General features: G+C 48.6%; 1 protein-coding gene across 1 annotated transcript; it reads left to right on the top strand.

The window, feature by feature from the left end:
• The first annotated feature begins 8,882 nt into the window (after positions 1-8,882).
• LOC127675784 (rhox homeobox family member 1-like) lies at positions 8,883-10,905 on the top strand. Its single transcript, XM_052171888.1, has 4 exons — positions 8,883-8,964; positions 9,149-9,611; positions 10,237-10,282; positions 10,810-10,905. Exons 1-4 carry the CDS (start codon positions 8,883-8,885, stop codon positions 10,903-10,905), a joined length of 687 nt encoding a protein of 228 aa, XP_052027848.1.
• The last annotated feature ends 2,604 nt before the right edge of the window (positions 10,906-13,509 follow it).

Genomic DNA, 13,509 nt, shown 5'->3' on the forward strand with positions numbered 1-13,509 from the left:
AGTGTCCTGTGAGCATTGGGGACTGCAGGCAATGACATGAAGAAATTGGCTGGCTTTCTCACAGTCTGTTTGCTCAAGGCCACCTAGGCAGTATGGGAGAATCCTGCAGCAAATGGTCCCATTTTCCTATGTCTTGTCTTCCTTCCTGGAAAGCAGACATTACAACAGGTACAAACAACCTAACTCTAAAGACCTTGTACTCACTACTAGTAGTGATCTTCAAACAGATTTTAATAGCTCTTCAGCAGTGCTTGACAATGACTTTCCTCAGTGGTTGTGGTGGTGGTGGGGGGGGGGTAAATCACCTAAAGTATATCATGTAAGACTAGACCCCTGTGTCCTCTCTGTATGCATGGGATGCCAACCTCCCATTCAGTTCAGACATAAAACTCCCAGCTCACCTCACCATGGGGAATGGCATTGTCACGGGAAGTCACTGACTAAATGGTTATCTTCCTGTGGGAGGGTGAGAAAGCTAATGGAATCTGCACGGTTCTTTGTTTTCCCCAGGCCTAGCAAGAAGATGAAGTGTAAGAAGCTCATATCTGAGAAGGCTTCAGAGAAGGCTGCCCAGAAGTGTGCCCCAGGACCCTGAATATGTTCAGGCCAGGTGCTTTCTGGGGGTAAAGATTATGTGGGTGCCTGTTGGGTAGTGCTCTTGGCAGCCTGCCTTCTCTCTGCCTCAGTGGATCCAAGGGTAGGAAACCAACACCTGGTAGATTTCAGTGCCTCTGAGGGGAAACCTGAGTCTGTCGATAGTTGGTGGGAGAAGGCACACAAATGTCTCATAAGGCTTTGCCATGGGTCCGGAGATTCCCAGCAGCACAATCTGCATGTTAGAGATTTCTGAGCTGGAGTGGTAGAATGTGCGTTTGTGTACACTGGCCCCAATCTGTGTTAGGTTTTTAAGGGACCCGTTCACACACCCCTTCAGAGTTATACAGCTAGCTATTTACTCTGAATTGAAACATTCTTTCTTGAAGGGAGAGGGGGCAGAGACTCTGAAAAGACTCAGGAAGCCAAGCCAGGTGGTGGTGCATGCCTTTAATCCCAGTTCTTGGTAGGCGCGGGCAGGCAGATCTCTGAGTTTAATGGCAGCCTGGTCTAGGATGGAGTTCCTGGATGGTCAGGGTGACCCTGAGAAACCCTGCTCTCAATACAGAGAAAAGACTCAGGAAGCTAAGGAAACTCTCTAAGTTCAGAAGAATCACAACATTCATAGGAACCCTCGCATGGGTTGTAAAACAATGAAATGAAACAATAGGGAGAGGGGAGCCTCCAGGTACCCCCAAATTGTAGAAAGATCTCCAGGGACACAGGTGTCATGAGTTGTCACTCATGCTATAGTGGGGCTTTCAAATATAAAACTACATTTGAGTGACTTATGCTCTTCTAACCTCAGATACTCTCCTGTTTGAAAAGCAGAATACAGAGATCGGTTCTCTGAGTGGAACACATATTTGCTTTACTATAGGTGAATCTGTGAATCTGTATATTTGGTTCATATCTCCCCAGGAAGAGGCCCCCAACTAGTAAAGGCCTTGCAGATGCCATCCTTGAGCAGTGCAGAGGCAGCAGCGTGGAGACCTTTGACATCTAATGAGCAGTCTGAGGTTCTCCTCCAAATCCTGACTTAAAAAAGCTGAGAACTCTTCAAAGTCTGAGTTAGAGGGCAGGCCCAGGAAGGTGGGCCTTGTCTGGGTGGGGTAGATATGAGTAAAAGGGACCCCTATGGTGATCCTGATAACAGTGCCTGGGAGACCCCTCAATGTAGGAGATGGGAGTTCTACTGCAACAGCCCAGGCTGGAGAGGTATCTGACTGAGGCTGGAGACCACTGGCTGTGGTCCAGTGGCCCTACCTTCAGGGCAGCAGCCACCAAACAGGAACAGGCTGTTGTACAGGTCAGAGTGACAATTAATTGCAAGGTCCTAGGGGACGACTGTGACACTTAGGAGCAAATGAAATCAAACCAAGCCCCTCACCTGGCTGCGGAACAAAATGTAAATGGAACACATACACACACACACACACACACACACACATTCCTACACACACACACACCACACCTTTGATACTCTACCCTTCTAACTAATATTAGCCTGTCTGGCTCCTGGCTGTGGTCTGGAAAGGCATTGGAATCTATCTTACACATGAAATTCAGTTCTCAACAAGCTCTTGGAACTGACTGGGACCTTGGTCATCAGAGAAGGAAGATTGTTCCCGAGGCCTGCTAGAGACAGGCCCACTGTGAGCACACTCAGACAAGGGGTGTTCTTCCTGTTCCCACTAAGGCTCTGAGAGATGCTGCTTTGATCTGAGATACACCATGGCAGCCACGGCCTGTGAGACTTGTTGCTTCAGCCACAAGCAGGGTATTTCCTCCAGCCTTTGAGAAACGCAGGAGAGAGGAGATCTGAAACTTCTGCTGACAGTGGCTCACTCTCTGTAGTCGTGCTCTGAAAGTGATCTGCTCCCAGATGGTAAACTGAGACTCTCTCAGACCCTGCTGTTGGGACCCTTGATGGTGGGTTGGCTGGCCACACTGAAGCCTGCTGAGAACTGTTGACACACTACCACCATCTCCCAATTGGTTGGAGTCCTCTTCCTCTCTCCCATTGTAGTGTCCACTCTGGCTGTTTAAAGTGTTCTGCTCAGAAAATAAAAGTTCCTCTTGTTTGTTTGTTTGTTGGCTGGTTGGTTGGTTTGATTAGTTTTCCCTTCACTGAGTGTCTGTTTTCTTCTTGGAGGGAGGGCAAGACATGAAACCAAGATAAGAATAGACCATCTATGGAGGAGGGTGTCGGGGAAGAAAGGGTTTGTGGGCTTGGTCTCCCAAAGTACCAAGCGTTGTGATCCTGTGCCTGTTGTTAGGGAGGCCACAGCAGGGTCTTGTGGAGGCCTCTGCTGCTCCAGGTCAGTCAAATGGAGTTAAGCAGTTCTCAGGGTTAGGGACACCAGAGCTGTAGTGTAAGCTGTGGGAGGGGAGGCCCTCAGTGCATGGGACTCCTGGGAGCTTGGTGAGCAGATGGTGCTAGGGTTCCTGTGGGTATTTATGCCTTCCATCCTGCCCCCAACCCTCCTTCAGTCCCTCAGCATTCATTCACATCACAAAGTGTAGGCACACTGCTGCTATCTGGTAGCAAGAGAAATGCACACCCTCTCAGCCTCAGCAGGTTTGGTGTTGGTGGACGGGTGGACTGCCTTCCCTCTTACCAGGGGGACAGGCTACCCCCCTAAATGCTTCCTTGCTTCCAGCAAATGTCCTCTGCTCATAGGAGCCCATCCAGCACCACAAAGGCCTCTAATCCTCAGAGGTCCTCAGGGAGCACCAACTCAGTCATAGGATGTAGCAGTGTCAGTGCAGAGTCACACACAGGAGGGATAGAGCAGGCAGTGTAGACTGGATAGAGCTGTGGAGTCCTCCTTAAAAGCTGTGCCTGCCAGGAAGAAAATCAGAAAGAAAGTAATCAGAAAGCATAATGGTGGCCCAAGGAACAGTGGCTGGTGACAAATTCAAATGGAAAATGAGTCAGGGAAGGGAAGTCCTAGACTCTGGCAAAGCCAGAAGGGCAGTGGGCAGCTGTGGGCAGCTGTGGGTAGCTATGGGTAGCCGTGGGCAGCTGTGGGTAGCTGTTGGCAGTGTCTGAGCAGGGGAGCAAAAGACTTGGGTCGCAGTTTGTGAAAGGCCTCCCTGACTGCACTTGTAATAGCCTGGTGGCTCATGATCTGCAAAATCATCTTGTTTCAGGTGTGAATTTTCTCTGTGGAATCAATCCCCTGATGATGGACTTCAAGGTCTTTCCCAGATTTCTTTTCAGACAATATTCTGCAGTGAGTATCACTGCCAGGTCCATACATGTTGAACCTTCCCAAACAATTTCTACTTGTAAGTTGCTTTGGTAGGTGTCATTGGGTTTAATATGCTAGTCTAAGCTCACATCCAGGAAGAACAGGCCTTTCTCTGCCAGTATGGGGGTGTGGCATTGGTTTTATGTCGCCCAGAGTCCAACACACCAAAAATTATTAGCAGGAAGAAGCATCTTTATTTGTCATTGAGTTCCACAGAGGTAGATTTAGGGTTTTGCAGATTATGTAAGGACCCAGGGGTTGCCTTCTGGATACTGAACCCTAGTTGACCAGGCTGACCTGACATGAAAAATCACCAGTTGTGGTCCTCCAGCAACACCTGTGTCCTGTGTCACCCTTGTCCTGGTACACACAGTCTGTCCTAGTCACACCATGTCCTCACAGCCCTGCAAGTCTGCTGACTACTCAGCGGCCTCTGTGGTGGACCCTGCTGGGTGCCCCCAGTTCCAACTTTCTCCTTGGATCTCAGAATTTGTGCACCTCTGTCCCCTGCCCTAATTCCTCTTAGCTGAACACTACTCCATCCTCTACTTCTTTTCTTTTCTTTTCTTTTCTTTTTTCTTTTCTCTTCTTTTCTGTTCTGTTCTTATCTTTCTTTCCTTCCTTCCTTCCTTCTTTGTTTCTTTCGTTTTTATCTGGGTTTTGGTATAGCCCTGTCTTTCCTGGAACTCATTCACTACACCAGACTGGCCTCAAACTCAAAAATCTGCCTGCCTCTGCCTCCCAAGTGGTGGCTTTACAGGCATGTGCCCCTACTGCCCAGCCCATCCTCTCCTTCTTGATTGTATCATCCTCCTAGATGTCTGTCACCTACCTCCCAGTCCTGACCTCCCTCTCTATCTATCCATGTCTCTTTCAACCATGTGTCTCTCACAAATATACCAGGAAGTCTTCTTACTGATCCCCTGAAGGAAGAGACCTGGAACCAGGGAATGGACCTATGGCCTGGATACAGCCTGGATACCAAAGTGGTTAAATCACAACACTCTAGGGCCTGTGGCTGGGGTAGAGCATTCCAGAATTAAGGACAGTCCAGAGATGTAGGTGACTGAAAGTCAGGATCCAGGACCTGATCTGCCGAGACCTTTCCTGGTTCATAGAGGGGCTTACTCTTCATTATCCCTGTACACGCACACACACACACACACACACACACACACACACACACACACACAGGCATAAACACATGTAGGTGACTGAAAGGATCCAGGACCTGAAATAAATATCCACTCCTTTCCTGGTTCAGAGAGGGGCTTACTCTTCATTATCCCTCTACACACACACACACACACACACACACACACACACACACACACACACACATATACACACACATGCATACAGAGGCAGAGAGTGTCAGACACAGAGACGCACACACAGGCACACACAGGGGCTCACACGACCGAGCACACACACACAGACAGAGACAGAGACACAGAGAGACAAAGATAGAGCGCAGAGACAGAGAGAGAGGAGAGAAACACTGAGAGATGGACACAGAGAGCTGGAGTTCCAGCAGGCAGCTGCAACTTAAGCTGCAGTTGCAGCTCAGCTCCCATGGGTGGCAGCACACGTCTTTCTCGCCCAAGGTTCTAGGAAGAATCTAGAAAGACCTGGTTTTCCCTTGATGGTCATGGAGTTCCAAGTAGAGAATAGAAAAATGACATAGTGAGCTGCGCATAACTGGGAAGCATAGGGATCACTGTATACTGTACTATGATCACAAAGGCCTCATAGGAGAGCGAACCTGGCCACAGCCAGGTCACAAAATATCAAGAGTCCCTAATAATGCAGACCACAGATCTGTGGAGGATGGCTCAAATCTGAGAAAATTTCCTCGACTATTGTTCCTTCTGTTTGTGATAATATGCTGTAGTCCAGATATAATAGTTGATCAAAGATTTCATTTTCCAATAATTATGGTTCTTTTGAAGCTGGGGAATTGCTTCTAAATGGCTAGCTTGAATTCCCTTAATTCTCTTAAGGTAAACTTAGCATTGCCTTGGGTTTTAGATAGGTAGTGATTTAAGCTTTTGTTTTTGTTTAGTTTGTCAACTAGTGCTCCTAAGTCTGACAGTTCCCTTTGTCTCACCTCCTCGCTATAACAAGCTTTATGAAACTTATAACAACTTTCATTTTATTAATTCCATTTTTCTGCAACGACTCTTACACTCTGCAGAGTATGTTCTGTCTAGAGGATGGGTCAGTGGGATGGGATGGTTTTGACTGAGGATGTTTCTGCATGTGTGATTACATGTAAATGTGTCTGTGTATAAGCCTGCGTGTGGATATATGCTAAGACTGACAAAGTAATACCTCAGGAAACATGGTGTGCAGGTAGGTCATTCATCTACCAACTAGGATGAGCAGAGTGAGCCAGAAAAATATTATAGAAGTTCCAAATGACATTTCTTAACCTAAAGCAACAGTTCTCAACCTGCATAGGGCCAAACCCTTTGGGAGTCTAATGTCCCTTTCACAGAGGTTACTAAAGACCATTGTAAAACACAAATATTATATTACCATTCACTAGAGTAGCAAAATTACAGCTATGAAGTAGTAAGGAAAATGCTTTTATGGTTAGGGGTCACTACAGCACGAGGAACAGTATTAAATGAGGTTGCTAAACGTTACAGCGTTAGTAAGGATGACAAGCAGTGACCTAAATCTTTGAACATGTGACCAAACAAGGAGGAGACACAAGACTTCATTCATTCATGTCTGCCCCAGAGTTAGTCCCAGAAGATAGCTTAAGAAAGTCTCCTGTGGCAGGAAATTGAGCTCTCATACAACCCTCTGCTGTTCTAATGTAAAAGGTGGGCAGGGGTTCAGGTTTCCTGCTACAGCGGGGCTAGACAGGGATTAACAGTGGGCTGCCAGCTAGCAGCAGACTTCCTAGGGAGACAAGAGAGTGGAGAGCATCCCCTGGGACCAACAGGAATGACAAGGCAAGGAGGATCATGGGAAAGGCAGAGATAGGTGCTGGGTTCCAGCCTCACCTAGATAACAGCTTGAAGCAGAGCAGGCCCTGGTGCTGACCATTGTCCACCCCACAGCACATATGTGCTACACAGCTTGCTGAGTCATCAGAGAACCAAACCTGTATGCATAACTCCTGGTGCTAAGCCCTGGACAGAAACTGCCAGAGATCAAACAATGAGCCCAGGGTCCCAGGGCCTATACAGAAAGGCATGGCAATGAAGAGACTTGGGGCCACTCTGAAGGCATGATGTCTTCTTACCTGATCCCTGCACACCCTGGGAGCAGCATCTGGGGAAAATCATCTCAGAATCCAGCGTTGATACTGATGCAGGAGCTCGGCCTCTGGTGGTGGTGAGAACAAGGCACCCAAGGTCAAATGTGCAAGTTGCTCACATAGGATGCAGAGATGCTAGGGCTACAAGGAGAGTTAACCTGGAAACAGCCACACCAGAACCACTAAGGAGGACAAACATAGAGATTTTTCGGCTCACTTGAGACAGACAAACCGACAAGGCTTTCTTTGCAGCTCCTGTCAGCAGACCAGGCAGCCCAACAAGTCCTAAAGGACAGCACACATGGCCCTCTCCTTTCTAATAGAGCCCTGCTTCTACAGCAGCCAATCCTGAGAGTAAGTGAAGGGAGCTTCCCAGTGAGCCTCCCTTCCCTGTTTCCAGAAGGGACTCACAACCCTGAGGGAGGCACAGCGAAAAGGACCACCAATCGCAGCTGCTTCTTGGTAGCTGTGAGAAGAGAGAGGAGAAATAAGAGTAGACTGGAGGAGCTGACATCTCAGAGGATGCGATGTCACCTGGGGACTAATGGGGAGCAGAGAGTCAAGGTCAACAAAGACCAAAAATGGGGACAGGGACAGGGAGGATTGGTTCAGCCCCCCTAACTACACAGGCAATAGGAGAACAGAGCTTGACCATTTTCCTGCCTGGGTCTGACCATGACGTCCCCCCACTGCCTCAGCCTCTTCCACCTCAGAGAACTCACTCAGATGCTAACAAGTACCTCAGCCATTGTCCAGGTCTGGCAATCATCCTATTACAAAAATAGCCCACGAGATCATGGAGGTCCATGGAATTTTTTAATCTGGAGGACATCATGAACTATGGAGAATTTCTCTAAATGTTCCTCAGATTCTTTCTTCCTTGGTAAAACTGGCATCCAGAATTGCTTATTCCACACAGGCCTTTGACCTCCATGGCTGTGAGACAAGTACTTTGTATCCAGTGTCCAAGGTGGATCTTTGGTGACCACGAATGTCCTTGGGACTTCCGGGGGTCCTTGGGTCTGATACAGCTAGGCACAGAAAGATTGCTTCCCACACAAACACTTGCTGAGATTGCACTTGTGGAAACAGATTGAATTCAGCCCTGTTGGGAACACAGTCTCTCAGAAGGATCTCACCAGCACAGGCTTTCCTGAATATTTGCCACCAAACAGGGTTACTCAGGGCAGAACAAACATCTTATGGGCAGCAAAGAGGGTGTACATCTGGGCAAACCACGATGTGTGTCATATGTGATAGAGTAAGATTTGTAGCGCTTTATTAATGTGCCTTTGCCATTTGTTCTGACGTCTTTTACATAATTATATAAAATTATTCATCAGGCCTCAAGTGCCTGCTGAGTTTGAGAAGGTCTTTGTGTTGCTCCTCCAGAATGAATTTGGACCCTTCAGGTTTAACCAGGGTTACAGGTGTGCCCGAACTTAGAGCCACATGTTCTGCTCCTACCCACCCCCACTGGCTACATTCCTTTTGTTAAAGGACTCTGCTCTGTTCTAGGCAGAACTGAAGTGCTTCTGCTCTTGCACCTCAGGGAACACGCCCACAGCCACTGGGACTGTGCAGGAAGCCGGGGCAGCACCTCTCTCTGGACGCACTGTAATCTGAGTGAGGCGCCAGAGGAGAAAACCCTTCCGGGTGTTGGATCTGAGCAGAGGTATATATTCTGGGGCCGGAACTGTGAGCACATTGCATTGGAAGCCTCTTTGGGAGCCGGGTCGGATCCAGAGATTCTCGCTATGGAGACTCCTCAAGACAGCCGCCAACCTTTCCAAAGGCCTCTGAGTCTGGGTGCTGAGAATGACCAGGAACAACAACATGGTGAGTAAACTGGTTCTGAGTGGACTTTGGTGAAATTCGGGGAGAAACGGCGGTAGAAAGAAGAGTGCACACGCACTTGGGTTCGGTTACCGAGCCCCGCCTGTGGTCCATCTCCGGAATTTCCTGAGCTCCCTGGGCCGCGGTGCTCAGATCTTTATCTCTGTATCTTCCTTCTGTCTTTCAGGTTGGAATGCAGTGGTATCCCGGGCTGGAGAGGAAGGAGGAGACAAGAAAGGGCTTGTGCTGAGCGGGCTTGCTCAGGGTGGGCTTGATCAGGGTGAACGCACTGAGCACGAGGTCGCTGGAAGCAAGCGTGTTCAAGAAGAGCCTGCTCAGTGCAGTCTCCCTCTGGAAGCCGCAGGAGTAGGAGAGGAGGGAGGAAAGAAGGAAGAAGAAATGGAAGGAAGGCATGATGGCGATGGGGCTTCTAGCTCCGAGGATGATGCGATCGATCAAGAAGGTGTCCAAAGCAGGAGCGATCACCAACAGCCTCAGGGAGAGGCAGCCATTCCTGAGGGCAGCAGACATCAAGTAGCTGGGATCAGGCTGGCTCACCAAAGATACCGCCTCACTATCTTCACCCCCTCTCAGCTGCGTGACCTGGAGCGCCTCTTCAAAGAATCTCACTATCCCTGCTTGCGAGCAAGGTAAGCAGATGGCCAGTGCTTGGCGCCTCATGTATGGGTAGTGCAGGCTGGTCCAGCGTGTCTTTTCGCTCTCCCTGGCCCTCTCTTCCCTGCTGAAATAATGGCACGGATCAGCTGCAGTTAGAACCTTCAGCCTCCCATTAGGACTGTGTGTCTGCAGTGAGACCCCGGGGTAGGGCTAAGGGAGCTATGCAGACAGGAAACCAATGGGTTTTGTTGCCCTGTTCAAGCTTTGGACATTTAGAAGGTGTTTGGTGTTGTAAATGAGTCTCTCTCTGTACCTATGAGTGAGAAGTCTGGGGCGTGGCTGGGAAAAGCAGGAGGCTCTCCACCTAGGGTTAAAAGTTTGTCAATACCTTTTATCCTGGATGCTCTCTTTACTGAGATTTACACTTTGGGTACACTAAGGAGGCATCTGTGCTTTGGGGATGCTCTTAAATTTGGTCTCTGAAAGAAACCCATTGCTAAAGATCAGTTTAAGGTACATGTTAAGAATAGTGAGTGTAAGTAAATACGCATGCACACACAAATGTGGATGCAAACATATATAAACACATCAGGAATGACCTTATACACTTGATTTCCACCACAAGGCCTAAATTTTGGAACTTCTTCTTTCCTCTAGGAGAGATCTTGCACGCAGCATGGGTGTGGATGAATGTGATGTGCTAGTAAGTATTCAGAAAAAACAAATCATCTGGGTTGGAGAGTTTTTGATACTCTCGCACAGCCATTCCCAGGAAATGCCCACGAGCTATTTGTGAGTTCTTTCCTGAAGAAAGGCATGATATTTATCAAGGATGTTGAGAAGAGTCAATATTTTGGGTCTGTCCCAGGGAGGAAAGACTGGGTGTGGTGTCCCATGTCCCAGTGGGCTTCTTGGCAAGGTGTTTTTATTCTTTCAGTGATAATGAACCCTGTTGGTTCCAGCATACCGAATATCAGAATATCCCCGAGGAACCTCTTCAGCCCCTCTAGGGGCAATAAACAGTTTCTGGGTATTTAAAGGATGCAGTGATTCTTCTGGGGGAGTGGCTCAGTGCTAGAGCTCATGCCTAACACACTCACGGCCCTAGGATGGGTTCTGAATTCCTCCCAAACTATTGGTCAACTGAAGAGGGCATAAAACATGCCAGGATGTGTGCTTTAATAATAATAGAGTTCAGTGTGCTAAAGCATCTCTGTCTCCTGCTTCTAGAATTGGTTTCGAATGAGGAGATCCATTTCCAAGCGCAACAGGAGACGAATAGTGCTCTGTGAACTGCCACCACTTCCTGAGAGCGACTCTCCCTGAAGATTTTGGAGAAGCACTTGAGTGCCACCCCTGTCCTGGAGCTCAATGAGGACGGCTTCCTCTGAGCCACCCCTGGTGGCCATGATAACCTTTTCTTCCCTACATTAATTTCAGCAATAAAGAGGTGGATTCTAAATATGTTGGCTCCATTGTCTTTGATGTTACTGAATTATGGGTATGAATATCTGAAGGATACTAGTCAGTGCCAGCCATGCCATGCAGACAGAAGAACAAGGAGGCCTTCATCTATAAAGGGACCATGGCCAGCTGCAATCACAACCAATGTGGAAACAAGTCATTATAAGGACAGGGAGGGAAAATCCCCTATGGTAGGACAGTCTGTTTCTAGACATGGATGTTCCCACCCACACTCCAATAAGCCCTTCCCAGACCCCCTACACTGTGACATTGTAGGAAATATCCCAGAGGCTACTCCCAGGTTTGATGGGCAGGAGGAATGGGGACATTATGTGAAGACCTTCAGAGCAGGAGGGGAGCCACTTGGCCAGAGGTCCTGCTGCTTCAAAGGTAGAAGGGAATCTGTCCATCTAGGCCAGAGGGAGGATTTCTACTCTGAGGAGAGTAGAGGATGAATTTCAGGCCCATGACCACGAGCAAGACAATTCAGGCCTAGGGGACTATTGAGGGCTACCCAGCATTGGCACCACAGTGAATCTGGAGGGAGTGTCAGAGTGGGGCTATGCATGGTTCCCCAGTCTCTGCAGGTGCTGGCATAAGAGTTCTGCCAGTGGGAGGGTGATTCCGAGCCCTTGGGTTATCTGCCTGGTACTGGTCAGGGCTAAAGCCAGGACTGTGATCTGAGTCCCCCACCACTAATCTTTCCTGCACTCTGAGCCAGGTGACCTCTGCCTATTCACTGAGAACACACCCTCATGGCAAGTCACTCAACTCTTCAGTCCCCATTAAGTCTCCAAACTCTGGGAAGAGGACAGCTAGACAGAAGTGCAGTCACCTTCTGAGCCTTAGAGACAGGGAAGAAATCTCTCAGATATCTGGGTGTATGGAACAATCTAGTGTCTAAGCAGGAAGTCACAAAAGGGTCCCATGGGGTCTTTCCAAGGGCAGGATGCATTCATGAGGGTGGGTGTCCTCCCCAACCTCAGAGAGTACCCGTGCCTCAGCTTACCCACCTCTCAGATGGAAATGGTCATAGTTTACATCTCTTCTGACACAGCAATGGATGCTTAGGGTAGAGCAGGTCTTTCTCTGTCAGCCCTGCAGCAGTGTCTGGACTAACAAGGTGAGATCAACAGGGAGTTTTGTGTCTGTGCTTCTGGGTTGTAGGACCAGCTGGCATGAGTCCCAGAAGGCTGCTATCCTATGTCACGGGCTGACAAGCTGAATGGGGTCCGTTTGCTCCAGCCAGATAGAAATAGCGAGTGGGCTAGGAAAAACAGTTGTTGCTGGGTTTAGTGCTGCAACAACAAGCAGCCTGCTTTCGCCATCTGAGAAAGAACAATTGGCCCAATCACAGTCTTGTGTCTTAGCCACAGAGGACTATGCTTGAACCAATCTTAGCCCTTCCCCTTTAGCAGAACCACACCTTTCTTCTAGGCCTCCAGGGGGAGTTTTCCACCATCTCCCATAGGAGGGAAAAGTTTCAAAGTCATCTAGAGTTTGCTGAGGTCAGTAGTGTGGGGGCTTGCACTTACAGTAGCCAGGACAACCAGCCCGGTACCTTCCATGATGGTCTCAGTGTCCTGTGAGCATTGGGGACTGTAGGCAATGACATGAAGAAATTGGCTGGCTTTCTCACAGTCTGTTTGCTCAAGGCCACCTAGGCAGTATGGGAGAATCCTGCAGCAAATGGTCCCATTTTCCTATGTCTTGGATTCCTTCCTGGAAAGCAGACATTACAACAGGTACAAACAACCTAACTCTAAAGACCTTGTACTCACTACTAGCAGTGATCTTCAAATAGATTTTCATACCGCTTCAGCAGTGCTTTCAGACATCTTTCCAGGGCCTAGGTGTTTGTAGGTGGTAAATCACCTCTAGTATATCATGTAAGACTAGAGCTCTGTGTGATGTCTGTATGCATGAGATGCCAACCTCCAATTCAGTTCAGACATAAAACTCCCAGCCCACCTCACCATGGGGAATGGCATTGTCACAGGAATCACTGACTAAATGGTTATCTTCCTGTGGGAAGTTGAGAAAGTTAATTTAATCTGCATGGTTCTTTGTTTTCCCCATGGCTACCAAGAAGATGAACTGTAAGAAGCTCATATCAGAGAAGGCTCCATTGAGAAGGCAGCCTAGAAGTGTGCCTCAGGACCCTGAATGTGTTCAGACCCAGTGCCTTCTGGGGGTAAAGATTATGTGGGTGCCTGTTGGCTAGTGCTCTTGGCAGCCTGCCTTCTCTCTGCCTCAGTGGGTCCAAGGGCAGGAAACCAAGACCTGGTAGATTTCAGTGCCTCTGAGGGGAAACCTGAGTCTGTCCATAGCTGGTGGGAGAAGGCACACAAATGTCTCATAAGGTTGTACCGTGGTTCTGGAAATTCCCAGGAGCATAGCCTGCATGCTGGGAGTTAGAGGTTTCTGAGCTGGAGTGGTAGAATGGGACTTTGTGTACACTGTCCC

Source organism: Apodemus sylvaticus, chromosome X, assembly GCF_947179515.1.
Source record: "Apodemus sylvaticus chromosome X, mApoSyl1.1, whole genome shotgun sequence".
Classification (NCBI taxonomy): domain Eukaryota; kingdom Metazoa; phylum Chordata; class Mammalia; order Rodentia; family Muridae; genus Apodemus; species Apodemus sylvaticus.

Bases quoted from the DNA above. Each gene is read 5' to 3' on its own strand.
- LOC127675784 (XM_052171888.1), top strand. From the start codon at position 8,883: ATGGAGACTCCTCAAGACAGCCGCCAACCTTTCCAAAGGCCTCTGAGT. The intron at 8,965-9,148 runs GTGAGTAAACTG...TCTGTCTTTCAG, and splicing joins TGACCAGGAACAACAACATG to GTTGGAATGCAGTGGTATCC. The intron at 10,283-10,809 runs GTAAGTATTCAG...TCCTGCTTCTAG, and splicing joins TGGATGAATGTGATGTGCTA to AATTGGTTTCGAATGAGGAG.